This window comes from Glycine soja, chromosome 7 (genome assembly GCF_004193775.1).
Source record: "Glycine soja cultivar W05 chromosome 7, ASM419377v2, whole genome shotgun sequence".
In the NCBI taxonomy this organism is placed as follows: domain Eukaryota; kingdom Viridiplantae; phylum Streptophyta; class Magnoliopsida; order Fabales; family Fabaceae; genus Glycine; species Glycine soja.
Genome location: NC_041008.1, coordinates 16,223,846 through 16,238,977, shown reverse-complemented (window position 1 = coordinate 16,238,977; position 15,132 = coordinate 16,223,846). Strand labels below are relative to the sequence as shown.

The 15,132-nt window shown below is 33.3% G+C and overlaps 1 protein-coding gene across 1 annotated transcript; it reads right to left on the bottom strand.

Annotated features, from left to right (window-relative positions):
- Positions 1 to 4,876: 4,876 nt before the first annotated feature.
- On the bottom strand, positions 4,877 to 10,719 carry LOC114420318 (wall-associated receptor kinase-like 15). Its single transcript, XM_028386247.1, has 2 exons — positions 9,652 to 10,719; positions 4,877 to 6,059 (listed from the first exon to the last, which is right to left on the bottom strand). Exons 1-2 carry the CDS (start codon positions 10,442 to 10,444, stop codon positions 4,969 to 4,971), a joined length of 1,884 nt encoding a protein of 627 aa, XP_028242048.1. The 5' UTR covers positions 10,445 to 10,719; the 3' UTR covers positions 4,877 to 4,968.
- Between the last annotated feature and the right edge of the window lie 4,413 nt (positions 10,720 to 15,132).

Here is a 15,132-nt window from a genome sequence, read left to right as displayed (position 1 = left end):
CAAGCTGGAACGTGAATGTCAAGCATTCCTAGCTTGGAATGAATATGATTGAAGGGACCAACATGTAAAGGCTTGGTGAGAATGTCTTGCCAATTGTTCATGAGTTGAGATGGGAAGAAAGTGAATCAAACCAGCTTGAACCTTATATCTTATCACATGACAATCTATTTCTATATGTTTGGTGCATTCATGGAAAACAAGATTTGCTTCTATGTGCAGGGCAGCTTGATTATCACAATAGAGAACAACTGGTTTAGGATGCTCAATATGAAGATCCTTTAGTAAGAACAGTAACCATTGTGCTTCATAAGATGCTTGAGCTAGAGCCCGATATTCAGCTTCCGAGGATGATCTGGACATAATGGATTGTTTCTTACTCTTCCAAGAAATTAGGGAGGTGCCTAAGAAGAAGCATAAACCTGTGATGGATCTTCGAGTGTCAAGACAAGCTCCCCAATCTGAGTCACTGAATCCAGTTAAAGAAGTGGAAGATGAAGAGGAGAAAAACAAGCCTCTTCCAGCATTTCTTTTGAGATATTTGAGAGTATGTTGTGCAGCCTGCATGTGAATGTCTGTTGGAGATTGTAAATATTGGCTCAATTTGCCAACAACATAGCAAATATCAGGCCTTGTGTGAGTAAGATACAATAATCGCCCCACAAGTCTTCTGTAAACAATAGGATCAGAAAGAGGAACACCAGAAGATTTGTGAAGTTTCAGCGTAGGATCCATAGGTAGGGAACAGGGTTTTGCAGCAAGTAGACCGGTGTCTTGAAGGAGATCAAGGCAATATTTTCTTTGATGCAAGGCAATACCTGAGTTGGATCGGGCTACTTCAAAACCAAGCAAGTACTTGAGCATTCCAAGATCTTTAATGCTGAATTTTGCATCCAGGGAGTGCTTCAATTGCTGGATTTCAGAAAGATCAGTGCCAGTAAGCACCAAATCATCAACATAAACAAGGACAATGGTAAGGCCAGCGGGAGACCTTTTAGTGAAAAGAGAATAATCTGCCTTGGATTGTTGGAATCCTAAATCAAGCAAGGTAGAAGTAAGCTTGGCATTCTATTGCCTGCTGGCTTGTTTTAAGCCATACAAAGATCTTTACAACTTGCAAACTAGAGCTGGATTGTCAACTGTCAAACCTGGTGGAACCTTCATATATACCTCCTCATTCAAATCACCATGCAAAAAAAGCAATGTTAACATCAAGTTGATGGAGATGCCAACCCTGAGAAGTAGCTAGTGATAACACAAGTCTTACTGTAGTCATTTTTACAACAGGACTGAAGGTTTCAGTGTAGTCCAAACCGGAAGTTTGTGTAAATTCCTTGGTTACTAATCTAGCCTTGTGCTTGTCAATGGGTCCATCAGCTTTGAACTTGATTTTGAAAACCCACTTGCAACCAATTGGCTTTTCATTAGGAGGTAAAGGAGTAAGCTACCAGGTGTTAGTCTTAATAAGAGAGGATAATTCAGATTGGATAACATGTTTCCAACGTTCATGACATATAACTTCCTCAAAACTAGTAGGTTCAGATTGTGAAGATACATTAAGTGTAAAGTGTTTATGATGGTGTGAAAGTCTGTGGTAAGAAATGTAGTTGGAAATAGGATACCTTATGTTAGAGGAGATTGGAGAAACTGAATTGTGAGTTGTGGCAGAAAGAAGAGAGCAGTGGTAATCGTTAAGGTATGAAGGAGGTTGTTTCTGTCTTTGTGATTTGCGAGGAGAGGGTTGAGGTAAGGCTGATTGATGGTGTGAATCAATTGGAGAGCTTGATATCTCAGGTGGGGAAGGGTGTGGGGGATGAGGCATATCAAACAGAAAGTCATATGAAGATGATGGAGAAATAGGCTTAACAAGCTGTGTGGAGTCAACAGAAGTTGGTGAATGATTATTCAAGTAAGGAAAGATATTTTCATAAAAAAATAGCATCCCCAGAGACAAGAAGTTCTCTTGTTTTAGATAAAAAAAAATTAAATGGCCTTTGACACCTGATCTAACACCTAAATAAACACATTTTCTTGCTCTGGCATCAAACTTCTTTCTGTTAGCCTTGAGTGTTGAGGCATAACATAAACATCCAAAAACTCTTAAAGTAGTGATGGATGGGATGCAATTGAACATAACCTCATGTGGATTTTTCTAATTCAGAAATTTAGTTGGCAATTTGTTTATTATATGAACAACCTATGAGATAGCTTGTGTCCAAAAAAAAAAAAGACAAATTGACATGAAAAAGTAAAGCTCTAGCCATAGCAAGAAGGTGCTGGTGTTTTCTCTCTACAACCCCATTTTGTTGGGGTGTCTCCACACAAGAAGTTTGATGGAAAATACCTTGGGAACCATAGAAATTTTTCAGGGAAAATTCAGGGCCATTGTCTGATCTAATGCTTTTAACTTTGACAGAAAATTGAGTTTCAACCATAGATATAAAGTGTTTAATATGATTTGAAACTTCTGGTTTTAATTATAGAAAAATAATCCATGTATATCTGCTTTTGTCATCAACAATGGTAAGAAAATATTTATGATCAAGTAATGAAGGATGAACATAAGGACCCCATATATCCATGTGCAACAAATCAAAATATTGGGAGGAAACAATAATGTTGTTAGGGAAAGGCAGCCTCTTTTGTTTTGCAAAATGACAAGTGTCACAAGGGTTACAAGACTTTGTACAATCAATGGAAGAATACAATTTAGTCATTTTGACAAGCTTATCATGAGATAGATGTCCTAATCTATTATGCCAAACATCGCATTTATTGGAAGGAATGGTATTGATTTTACAAGTATAGGATAACTGAGTTGGTGGTGAAGATAGGATGTATAAGCCAACACTCAATTTAGCTACTCCAATCATCCTCAAGGAGGAGTTGTCTTGTATGGAACAACCAGTAGGGTAAAATTTCAGACAACAATGTAGATTAGCAATGAGTCTTGAAACTGAAATCAAATTAAATGTGAAAGAAGGAATATACAAAACATCAGTAAGGTAAAATTGATCACTAAAATGTATAGTGCCTGTCAAGTTGGTTTGAATTTGAGATCCATCAGGTAGTTTAACAAGTATAAGTCTGATTTGTTTGAGGCATTGAAAGTGAGTTTGGGAAAAACACTCATGATCAGTAGCTCCACTATCAAGAACCCAATAGTTTTGGGAAAAACACACATGATTAGTAGCACAGAATATACCCGAATTTCCATTCTTATGAGAGCTAACCAACTGATTAGTGGTGTGAGAGGGAGAGGCTTGAGAAGTTTGCTGCAACAAGGAAAGAAGTGTCTGATGTTGCTCTGGTGTGAAAGCTATAGATGAAGCATCTACAGACACCTCTTTCTGTCCGAGAGATTGTAGATCATCTTCAATTTCTTGATCATCCATAGAGTACTGATTGATAACACCTCCTCTATGCAAGTGAGGAGGGTAACCATGTTTTTTGTAACAAGTGTCTACCATATGACTTGTTTTGTTACAATAAGTGCATATCTTTGAGCTTCTACCTCTACCTGTTCCACCTGATGTATGGCCTCCATGACCTCTGCCTCTGCCATAAGTACCATGGCTGGTATCCACTTGAGCAAAAACTCTAGAATCATCAAACTAAACAACCAGTTTCCTCTCTTGTTGAATGAGGATAGAAAAAACTTTATCTAAATCAGAGAGGGGGTCGATCATCATTATATTTTATCTAACTATAGAATATTGTTCATTGAGGCCCCTTAAGAATCAAATCACATAATCACCTTCTCTGCACCTCTTAATAACAGGAATGAGATCACAAGCACAAACAACAACACATGTGCATGAAGGAATAGGGCGAGAGTTGTCTAATTCTTGGATTAAACCTATTAATTTTGTAAAGTAAGTAGTGATAGTAGCATCACCTTATTTAAGCAGATAAATTTCTTCTTGTAAGTCACTAATATGAAATACATCTCCTTGATAATAGCGTTTCTTAAGAGTATTCCAGATATCTGATGCAGTCTCCATCCACATAATGGTTTGCAAGATTTCTAGATCAAGAAAATGATGAAGCCATGAAATCATCAAGGTATTACAATGATCCCATATAGTGAAATTAAGATCATTAAGAGCAGGACGAGGCAAAGAACCATCCACAAACTGGACCTTTTTCTTGGTCTTCAAGGCAAGGAGCATAGCACGCGACCCCGAGTGGTAATTTCCACCATTGAGAACTTAAGCAACAATGGCAACACCTGCAGGATTTTCATTGGGATGAGTATAATAGGGATTCAACAATTTTGCAAAAGCTTCATTATTAAAAACAACATTGTCAGCCATGATTAATCGAGGAGGAAGCTTGAAGAATTTCGATGCAAGGTGAAGAAATTGCAACAGCAACAATGGTTGCAAGGATGATCAAAGATCACAGCGGAAGGGAAAGTTTCAACTAATACCATGTGAAAATGATAGATTTGGAAGAGAAAGAGCGTTGTGCTCATGAATTCTCATTATTCAAAATCATTCTGAAAATACAGAGGAACAAGCTATATAAAGCTAGTTGTCTTAACAGAAAAAAAAAAACAGAAAACTAACAAACAACAGAAACTTAACAAATAACAGAAAACTAATAGAAAAATAGAATTCAACAATTTGCACAAAGAGCAGTAGGAGAGCACTTCCAACAGAAATTAACTTTTAAGCTCTAGTGGAAGAGATTAGGTGTTCAAGGCTACTAATTAAGAGACGGTGTTGAGTTCGTGCCTTCTTAGTTTTTGCGCAGAAGTTCAAATTTAAATTTCCTTACTTTTGCTAACTTTACTTGTTTGAGTTTGGTTAAACATTAATTAATGGAACTCAAAGTGAAAGATTGAGCTAAAGGTGGCATGTTTCTTGGCAAGATTAGTGACAACTAAAATCGGTAATACTTGACACCAAAAACATTATGACAAAAAAATAATATATAGATAGAGTAATGACCAATGAGTTCCCAATCCTAAACCTCCAAACCATCAACCTTAGCACCAACAAGAATGCCAATAATGCACTCAATCTCATCAGCAATATCTTTCATCGTAGGTCTATTCTTCCTTCGATCATCCAAGCACGCAATAGCAAGAGCCCCAAACGCCTTCATACTTTCCAACTCCAACCTACTATCACCACTCTTCAGCATAGGATCAACATTATCCATCAACCTCCCTTCCCTCAAAGCCCTCTTAATCAAAACCACCAAGTTCACATCCTCCTCTTCCCTATTGAAATCAATCGCCTTCTTCGAAGTCAAAAGCTCCAACAAAACCACGCCAAAGCTATACACATCACTCTTATCCGTGAGCTGAAAGTTCACATAGTATTCCGGGTCAAGATACCCTAATGTCCCCTTAGCACACGTGGTTATGTGTGTTGCATCACTCACAACCAACCTAGAAAGACCAAAGTCAGAAACCTTGGCATCAAGGTTATCATCCAAAAGAATGTTACTAGATTTTATATCTCTATGGTAAATTCTTGGCACAGCTGCATTGTGAAGATATGCAATTCCTTCAGCGGTTTGGTGCGCGATTCGCAATCTCGAATGCCACCCGAGTCGAATCCCTTTACTAGAGTTGTTGTTGTGGTGGTGGTGGTGAAGGTGCTCGAAAAGGGTTCCATTGGGGACGTATTCGTACACAAGAAGGGGCTCGGGAAGTTCAACACAACACCCTAACAGTCTCACGAGGCTTCTGTGGTTGACTTGGCAGAGGATTTTGACCTCGTTTAGGATTTGGTCTATGCCTCTTATGTTGCCGGGTTTGGCTCTCTTGATGGCTGTGATGGTTCCGTCGTCTAGGGTTCCTTTGAAGACCTCGCCGAAGCCGCCGAAACCTAGGAGGTTGGCTTTGGAGAAGTTGCTTGTTGCCTTTGTGAGCTCTTTCATGGTGAAGATCTTTGCGGATCTGCCGCCACTATTGTTTGCGTTTAATATGTCGCGTGCCCTGCTTAGGCTTTGTTCGGTTTCTCCTTTGATCCTTTGCCTACGAAGGTATAACACCAATGTTGTGATCATGGCCGTTGTTAGCGTGGCGATTGCTAACAATGTTGTGCCTGAAATTTCACAATAGCGAGATTTTCTTTTGGTTTATTATTGGAACAATATATATGGAAAACAAATGCTAGTTGACAAGAAAAAAGACAAAAAATATATATTCATGATACGATAAAAAAGATAGATGAAAAAAATGAAAAATATTAATGGGTTTTCCAAAATAGTGAAAGTCCAAATATAATTATTCTTTTTATCACATAGAAACGTTAGTAACACTTAACACGTTCTGTTCTTTGTCACAATTTTCTTTTACATAAATAAATGGTTAATAATTTATCGTCCTATCATATTTTTTTAATAATTAACTCTTTAGTATTATTTTAAAATTAGAAAATTATGAATAGAACTCATAAAATGTAATGTGAGAAGCACATTATTTATATTTTTTAATAAATTTTAATTAATAATAAAGAATATATTATAAAAATTAAAAATATATTCTCAAATATAAAAAAAAATAGGGCAAAAACCTTCCGTGACTACTGCCCACGTTTACTTTCCCCATACTGTTTTTGTGACTACCGTACGTTTAGTATTGTGTCTATAGAATTTGTATTAGATATTATATCTTGATAAATGGATGTATCTGAGTGAAACCTATTTTTAATGCAATTTTTGTGGACTTAAATATGAGATAAGGAATAAAAAATAAGATAAATATATTTGAACACACCCAAAATCGTATTTACTATATATCATGTGAGAGAGAAAGAAATAAAAAAAAATTATAGTTATTTAAGAGATGATATGATAATAACTAACAAGAAAAATATACTATTCTGGTTTAAATTTTAAAGGTGGGTCCGACTTGTATTTGATTCAAAACTTCTAGATGAGAAATTATATACTACTCAGAAGTCAGATTATTGTATAAATTAATTATACCTAAAATTTGAGATCGACTAGTTATAGTATATGTTCAGATTATTGCGATGGATTCCGGCACATGCATGCTCAAAATTCGATAGATTTCACTGTCTATGTTGAGACACCTAGTGCAAAAGGTCAAAAGTCCTAAAAGGAAGTTTTACAAAAATATGATAATATTTATAATTGGTGTCTGGATCCGATGAAGTTACCTCCGATAAGCGAAGTTTTCTTGTTACAACGCTTGCATCCTCTTCCATGTTCACACTTGCTGTCTGAATAGAAAAGGGAAATGAAAAATTCTGGGGCTTTAGTTTTGAATCAAAACTCTGTAGGATCTATATAATAAGAAGGAAAGTACGTACTTTTTGGTCAATTAATATCTATTCTTCAAAAAAATTATGGAACAACTTATAAAGAAAATCATTTATAGGTCATTGTACTAAGTTAAAGTACTTTCTCTCACAGAGGCTAGTGCAATTCGCTCAAATGATTAATTTACTACCATTCTTTCTGCTGCAATTATACATACGTACGCACATAGGCCACGTTACTTAAATGAGTTTAAACTTGTGAGTTATGGCCATAATTAATACGAGCATGATTAATTAATTTTAGTTAATCGAAGACCAGAGCTTATATTTTCATATATAATACTGACTGTGTGCAATCTGTTTAATGTAAATGCATACTTGTTTATTGTTGAAAATATTCAAAATTGTCAGATTTAAGGGCATAAATCATGGAAAAGACAGTCTAGGTATATATGAAAAGTTCTTAATCATGCGTGAGCATTATGAAGAAAACTAATCAATTAAGCTAGCCTTTGACTTCAAAATCCACATGGCCATGTTTGATAATATCTTTTTATAAACTACTACTCAAAGCAGCAATTAATGTTCTAGTGCTTATCGATTAGAAAAGGACAAATTAAGTATACTTGCGCGTGTTAGAAAATGTACCGTAAAACACTACTCAAGACGAATGGTGCACCTACATATAAAGGGTTTTTTTTCATAGGTAAAATTACATTTTCTAGTTGTTTTCAATTTTGATTTTAGTCTTTTTTAAAATATATTTACGAATTTAGTCTCTCAATTATATCAAATGATGTAATATGATTCTCAAACCCACATTTAAATGTTGACCATCACAAATAAACATTGATCGTCACGTGTCATAATAAAAAGGTGCGTCCAAAGAGTTAGTTCCAACATTTTTTTATTGATCATCAATATTTTTTTTGTGACCATCAATGTTTAAATTTGAACTTGAGAATCATATTTACAAGATTTAACATAATTAAGGGATTAAATTTGTAAATAAATTTAAATAGAAACTAAAATTAAAATTAAAAATAATTAGAGTGATCAAAATTGTAATTTTACCTTTTTCTTAATAAGTAGAAGAAACTTTATTGACAATAAGTAATCGACACGTATATGGGTTATAAGAGTTATATGATTTAAGCAATATACTTTTATTGTTTCTTTTACTTTTATTATTATTATTATTATTATTGTAGGAGATAAATATTAACTAGTAATGGTAGTGAGAATAGTGAGAATATCATGACCTAATTTTTAAGATATAGTTACTATTTAAATTTTAAAAATCATATTCATTTTTCTTATAATCTTACTTCAGTTAACAACACCAAAAGAATAAAAATAAACAAATTAAGTGATGTTTTTTTCAAAGTAATTTATAATTTAATTAGCAAAACTACGTACTGAAGACAGCCAACACAAATCAGTCAGCAATGCTGAATTAATTTGTCAGATTTTGATTCTTGTCCCTTAAATACATACTAAGCAGAAACTACTTTAACACTAACTAATTCATCATATGTAAAAGACACTACAGTCTTTACAGACTATTATAAGATAATCGTTATTCACTAAAATTAATATTAAATTAATAATATAATATTGTGGATCTATACTAAGCATACGAGGCATTATAGACAGTTCAATCAATAAAAAAAAATACGCTATCGATGTGTCATATATTAGTGAGAGTTGCTTAAAATATCCAAATCTTACGCATAACGAATTGTAGGGTTAAATTGTTAATAAAATAAGAGAGACAACTATGTCGTATTATTAAAAAAAAAAAAAACTGAGATAAACTCATCCACATACACACGTCTGAATTTGAAATGAAAAAAAAAAAAGTATGAAGGGATAAAATTATTTCATGTACATGTATAATAACATGTATTATTTGTACTATGTAAAGACACTAGCAATAAAAATTATCCTAGCATCTAATATTTTTCATGCTTATTCTAAAAACACTTAATGCTTTACCCTTAACTTAAAGAAAACAAAAAGAACTATAATATTTCACGTATGACAAATTTTATGTAATTTAATTAAGAACATTAATTGAAGAAAAAAAAGAATATTTCTTAAAAAGGATATTATCATATAAAAACACACACACAAACATATAATTCTTAGGTTTAAGAAAATATTTAATAAACTCACGGAAGAATAAAACTTACATGTAGTTTGGTGTTATAAGAATTAAAGTTTTACCACCATATTTGCATAATAAAGGTTTATATTAAGAATGAACATAGAATATCTAAAATATGTAAAAAAAAAAAAAATAGAACACAGAAATACAACTCTAATTTTAATTAAAAAAAATGACGTGAAAACATTTAGTGAGTTGGATCTAAATTTCATGTTGTATGAACAGTATTGTTTTACTTACTTTGACATATTCCGTTTACAGAATCCCATTCATAGCCACGCTTGCACATGCACTTCCTCGATCCACCGATCATCGGATTCGGCGAACAAACGGAGTTTTCCAAATCCAAGCAATCTTCATTAACTCTGCACGACGGCTCCTCCGGCAACTCCCACTCTAGTTCCACCCCTGGCCGCCACATACTCACCGGCAAAGAAGGATCCAAATTGGGAAAGCTAAAATACGCGGAACACCGTTCCTTCCTCACCCTTATCCTATAAGCAGTGACAGACCCACCAGTTTTGATGTGGCAGCATGTCTGCGGGGTATGACTCCGTGCCCCGCATATTTTTGCTGCCACATCATTTTCTTTCACATACTTGTGGCAAATGCTCGATAACGAGCAGTTCCGCGGTGTGGTAAAGACGTTGTTGGAGCAGTTTAAGAGGACCACCGTGTTGCTGGAGGTAATGTTGAAGGGGGAGTTGGTGTCGAGCCAAATCCCTTCGTTTGGGAAATCGGTGGACATGCACGTGTTGTTTAAGAAACCTGATGGGTGGAGAATGAAACGCTGCGTAGTGGGGTTGATGGCGGTGATCGCATAAGAGAAACCATTGATGGAGTCGAAGAAGAGTGTTCCTCCAGTGCAACGAATCTTGTAGGATGGGTCACCACAGTTTGGGGCAGTGCTCAATGGGTATGGCACTCTAGTTTGGCCACAATTTGGACAACGTTTGAAAGCATTGACAAATGAGAAGGAAGATAGGGAAATGGTAAATGTGAGGACCAAAAGAGAGAGATTTAAGATCCTCATGAAAGAAATTAATGTTCGATGGTACGTGGAGGAATGAATATTGTGGCTAGGTTTGTGTTGTACTTGTTAGTGTTTAACACTTTAACTTGTAATTAATGGTTCATGAAGTGGAAAATGCATATATATGTTGTGATTTTATTAGGGGGCCACGGTCATTGGTTGTGTAGTTTACTTTATGGTAGAAATGAAAATCAATCCTAGAATCTGGCATAGGCAAATGCGCATGGTTGGGGAAAAAAGAGATCGAGGTTGCTAGCTAGCGTCCACTTGCTTAACCTCGTACTTGAAATTATTGTTTGCTTTTCTCCTGGCTCCAATGGTTTTGTTGCACTTGGCAACTTTTGAAACCCTATGATGATGTATATTATTATATACATGAATGGAGCAGAAATATGACATATGATAATATATAAATGACAAGGTTCTCTTTGGCGTAATGTTTTTTAGTTTTAATTAATTCTTCTTGAAGAATAAAAATTTTTAAAATTTAAAAATTTTAATTATTTTTTATAACAAAAGGAAAAAGGTAAATTTAAAAAATGAAATAGCTTTTAAAAATAAATTGAATACCTTAATCTCTTACTCTATCATAGTGAACTAATAGATGTGGGCAAAGAAATAAAATTTGACTTTTAAAAAAGATTTTAAGATAAATAATTTCTTTTTTTTTGTAAGCCAAATTTTATTTTATTTTTAAAAAAAATTTGTGTTTAATTAAGTTTAAAGTAATTGTTAAGCTATAAAAAATCTCGGCTAAACATAATTTAACGAAAAATGTTTGTTGTTAAAAACTGGAAGAAGAAAAAAAAAACATTAATTAGAGAAAGAAACACGTGGTAGTTGTCATTGCTTGTGTCATTTAGAAGCGGGTAACGTACAAAAGAAGGAAAGCATCCAAATGAATCTCTCATATGTTCCATCGATCTAATTTTGAACAGAGATATTTTGTTATTTATATACTTGTTTCTCTTTCTATGTAATTTAAATAAGAGAAAAGAAAAGATTTTTTTTTTCCTTTCATTTTCTTTCTAACCAAATAATCTATGGGTGGAAGAATGAACTACTCAAATATCCTCATGGAAGATCTATTGGATGGTGTGGAAGAATAAATGTAGATTAGTATGATTAGTTTTTAACTTGTAATGGTTCATAAAATGAAAAATGCTGTGATTTTATTGTTTGGTGGGTATGTCATCGATTGTGAAGTTTACTTTATGGAAGAAATGAAAATGATCCTAGAATCTAGATATGGTTGGCGCCTCGGCGGAAAACAGAGGTTGCTAGCGTCCACTTGCTTAACCTCGTACCTAAAATAAAGTTATCAGAATTTTATAAATTCGACTACTAGTGAACTCAACTTATATATTCATAATAGTCCATTTTATATAAAAAAATAATAAAATATTTATAAATAATATACTAATTAAACAATTTAAAAATATAATAAAATAAAATAATAAATCATAAATTTCATTATACTTAAATAATCAAGTCTAGTAATGCATCATTATTAAATAATAATTTATAGATATTATAGTAGTGATAAATCATTCTCATTAAGAATTTGATGTTATCATAGAACAAGAGTTTGATATTATTAAAGATGAAAATTTTTGTATTTGAGAATAACACTAAATGAAAGTATACTGAATACTAAATAGACAAAAAATAATCTAAAATGACTTATATTTTGATTTAATTTTTTTAACTTATTGACTCAATAATAAACTCAAGAATCTATCAAGTTTATTTAAAATTTATAAAGTCTATTCAAAATCTATTAAAAAAATTATTTTTCAATAATCTACTAACAGTCAACTCGAGATTTTGAAAATCACTTTACTTTTCTCGAGGCTCCTATGATTTTTATATTGCAGTCGGCAATATACAGTACTTGTTAAGAAATTCGATGGAGCAGAATTATGTCATTTGATAATATATAAATATTATTTAGTTAAATTTGTGGGAATCTCTCTAATTGAGTGCATCAAATCTAATTGTTTATAAAAAAAATATAAAGTTAGAGGAAGAAATTGAAATTAAAATAAGAAATGAAGGGTAAAGTAATACAAAATAGAAATAACAAATAAAAGTAGTAATTAAAGTTTTATTTTTGCCTAATTTAACGCATTGAAAAAGAGAATCGAATCTTTCTGACAAAAATATTTTAAAAATTCAAATTATTGATTAATTTTTGGAAATGAATCCTCTCATGTCACATTGTTGTTTTGAATCCTTTTATGTGTAAATCTCCTTCATCCAAACCTGATGTCTTTTTTTATTATTTTTTATGTTATTTTAATTAAAGATTTCACATGGCAAGAATTTCACATGAGAGGATTCAAATCCGTAATGATTATATGAAAATGTTTCTTTCACATAACTTACGTTTATAGTTTCTTGTACCTGTTAGGAAAAGACATATAATGTTAAATTACACAAGAAAAGGAAAAAAAGAAGTTATTTTTCAATTAATTTCTTCATATTATTTTTGTATTATTTTACATTGATTGAAAAAGGAGTTTTATTTCATTTTTGAAGATTTTTTTTCTTTAAATTGATTTATTGTTTAATTCCTTTTTCAACCAGAGTAAAACAAATATAAAAAATTATTTAATAGGAAAAATATATTTTTAATAATGTAACCAATTTTAAAAAATAACATGATATATTTGATTTTTTTATACCTATCATAGTGACATTGACTTTTGAACTCTTTTCTATGCATTAAATTTATAGTTCTCCAAGCTTCCATAGGATCTACACAATTCTTGCACAGGAATCAATTCTATGGTGAGATTTTGATTTTAAAAAGGAAAATGTTTGATGATCACTTACAATGTTATCCAACCTCCAGTCAGAGAGAAGATAAAAAAGAAAAAAAAAATAGGTATAATAGAATTTATAATCTGGTGAGAAAGAAAAATAAACAAAAATAAGAAGTATTGATAAAGTATTTAAAATTAGAAAGTATAGGTTTATCATTATTTTTTTAATGTTTAATTAAGTTTTTCATACCTAGAATATAGTTTCTTTCTAGATTATTATCTAACATTCATTTTTTTCCACCCAGATATCTAAAAAAATTTGCATTTCATTTTACTACACGCCGTTAGTCCACATCTATTAAGTGATAACATGACAAACGAAATGTCACATCATCATGCCTAGTCACTAACACGTAGGCATAGACATCCACGTCATTAATTTTTGTTCCAGCCAGAACTCATTCTTCTTCATCGCCAATGGATTCCTTCTCCTCATTCGAGGAATTCGAGTTTCCTCCAACATATTTAACCGAGAGCAATCATGGGAAGTGACGAAAAGAAGACATTATAGGGTGACAAAAACTAGTCATTGTATGCAGGTTGCCCAGAGAATGATGCATACATCTCATATAAGAATAGAGTAAAGCCAAATGTGATGTTTTTGTAGAAGAAATAACATATCTGTCAGAAGACGAATGAACAAGTTAATATAAATACCAAAGGATTTCACCGAATCGAAGGAAATTCCATTGGATCTTAAGGCCTCGAGTTGCTCTGAAACTTCGTGACCTTAATTGAAACCTCGCTAGTGTCAAATGGCAAACGTTTCAACACCATCTCGATCTCCGGCGACGACTTCTCCTCTTCAACATCCTCTTTCATCTCGAAAATCTCTGAGATGGAGCGTCTCTTCAGCACCTTCGATTTCGACCGCCTCATCCATCACAACGTTGAAATCTTGGCACACTAGACAAACTAGGACTACCTTCTCCTCTTCCTCCAACACCAAATCCACCGCACATCCACCGGTAACTAACTTATCCTCTTTCTCTGATTCACTCTCATGGGAAATCATCCCATTCGGTTGATTCAACCTTTCTCCCTCTCCGTCGGTATCGGCAAGGTTAGATCTCAGTCTGACAAGGTCATTGAACCACCGCCCTGACTCTGGAATACTCATCGGAGGAAGCCAAGACTCGACCTCATCGCAACTGAGTCCAAAGGCGGCGAATGACTAACATTTGAAAATGTCGACGAACCTCATCTTGGAAGTGTAGTCCTTGCCACACTGAATCATAATCACACCAAAATTAATGATGTGGACACATGTACCTATGTGTTTAGTGACTTGGCATGATGACATGAGATTCCGTCTGTCATGTCATCACTTAATGAATGTGGACTAACAACGGGTAGTAAAATGAAATGCAAAATTTTTTCAGGTATTTGGGTGAAAAAAAATAAATGTTAAATAATAATCCAAAAACGGACTATATTTCAGATATAAAAATCTTAATTAAGCCTTCTTTTAAAAATGTTTTACATGTACACATGCTTGTGCAGGAGAATATATAATATTTCTTTTAAAAGTGGTGGACATAAAAAAATGGATAAAAAGCTTAATTAATGAATATAACTTATAGTATCATATGTTGTATCCAGGAAGTTATTTAGCAATTTTAATTTCTTTCAAAGCAAAGAAGTTGCTTAAAAAAATAAAAAGTAAAGAAGTATACTTAGTAATTTTGGGGTTGTATTAACAAATCCCGCTTAAAGAAGGTGCCTATCCCAAAGCCCAAATCTAATCAAAAGAGAGAACCCACCAACCACAGGGCCGAGTAGCAAGAGCACGCACCCAAACTTAAGGGCCTAATACTTTGATCTTCTGATTCTTCTCCCCTCAAATAATGTGTTCGTAAA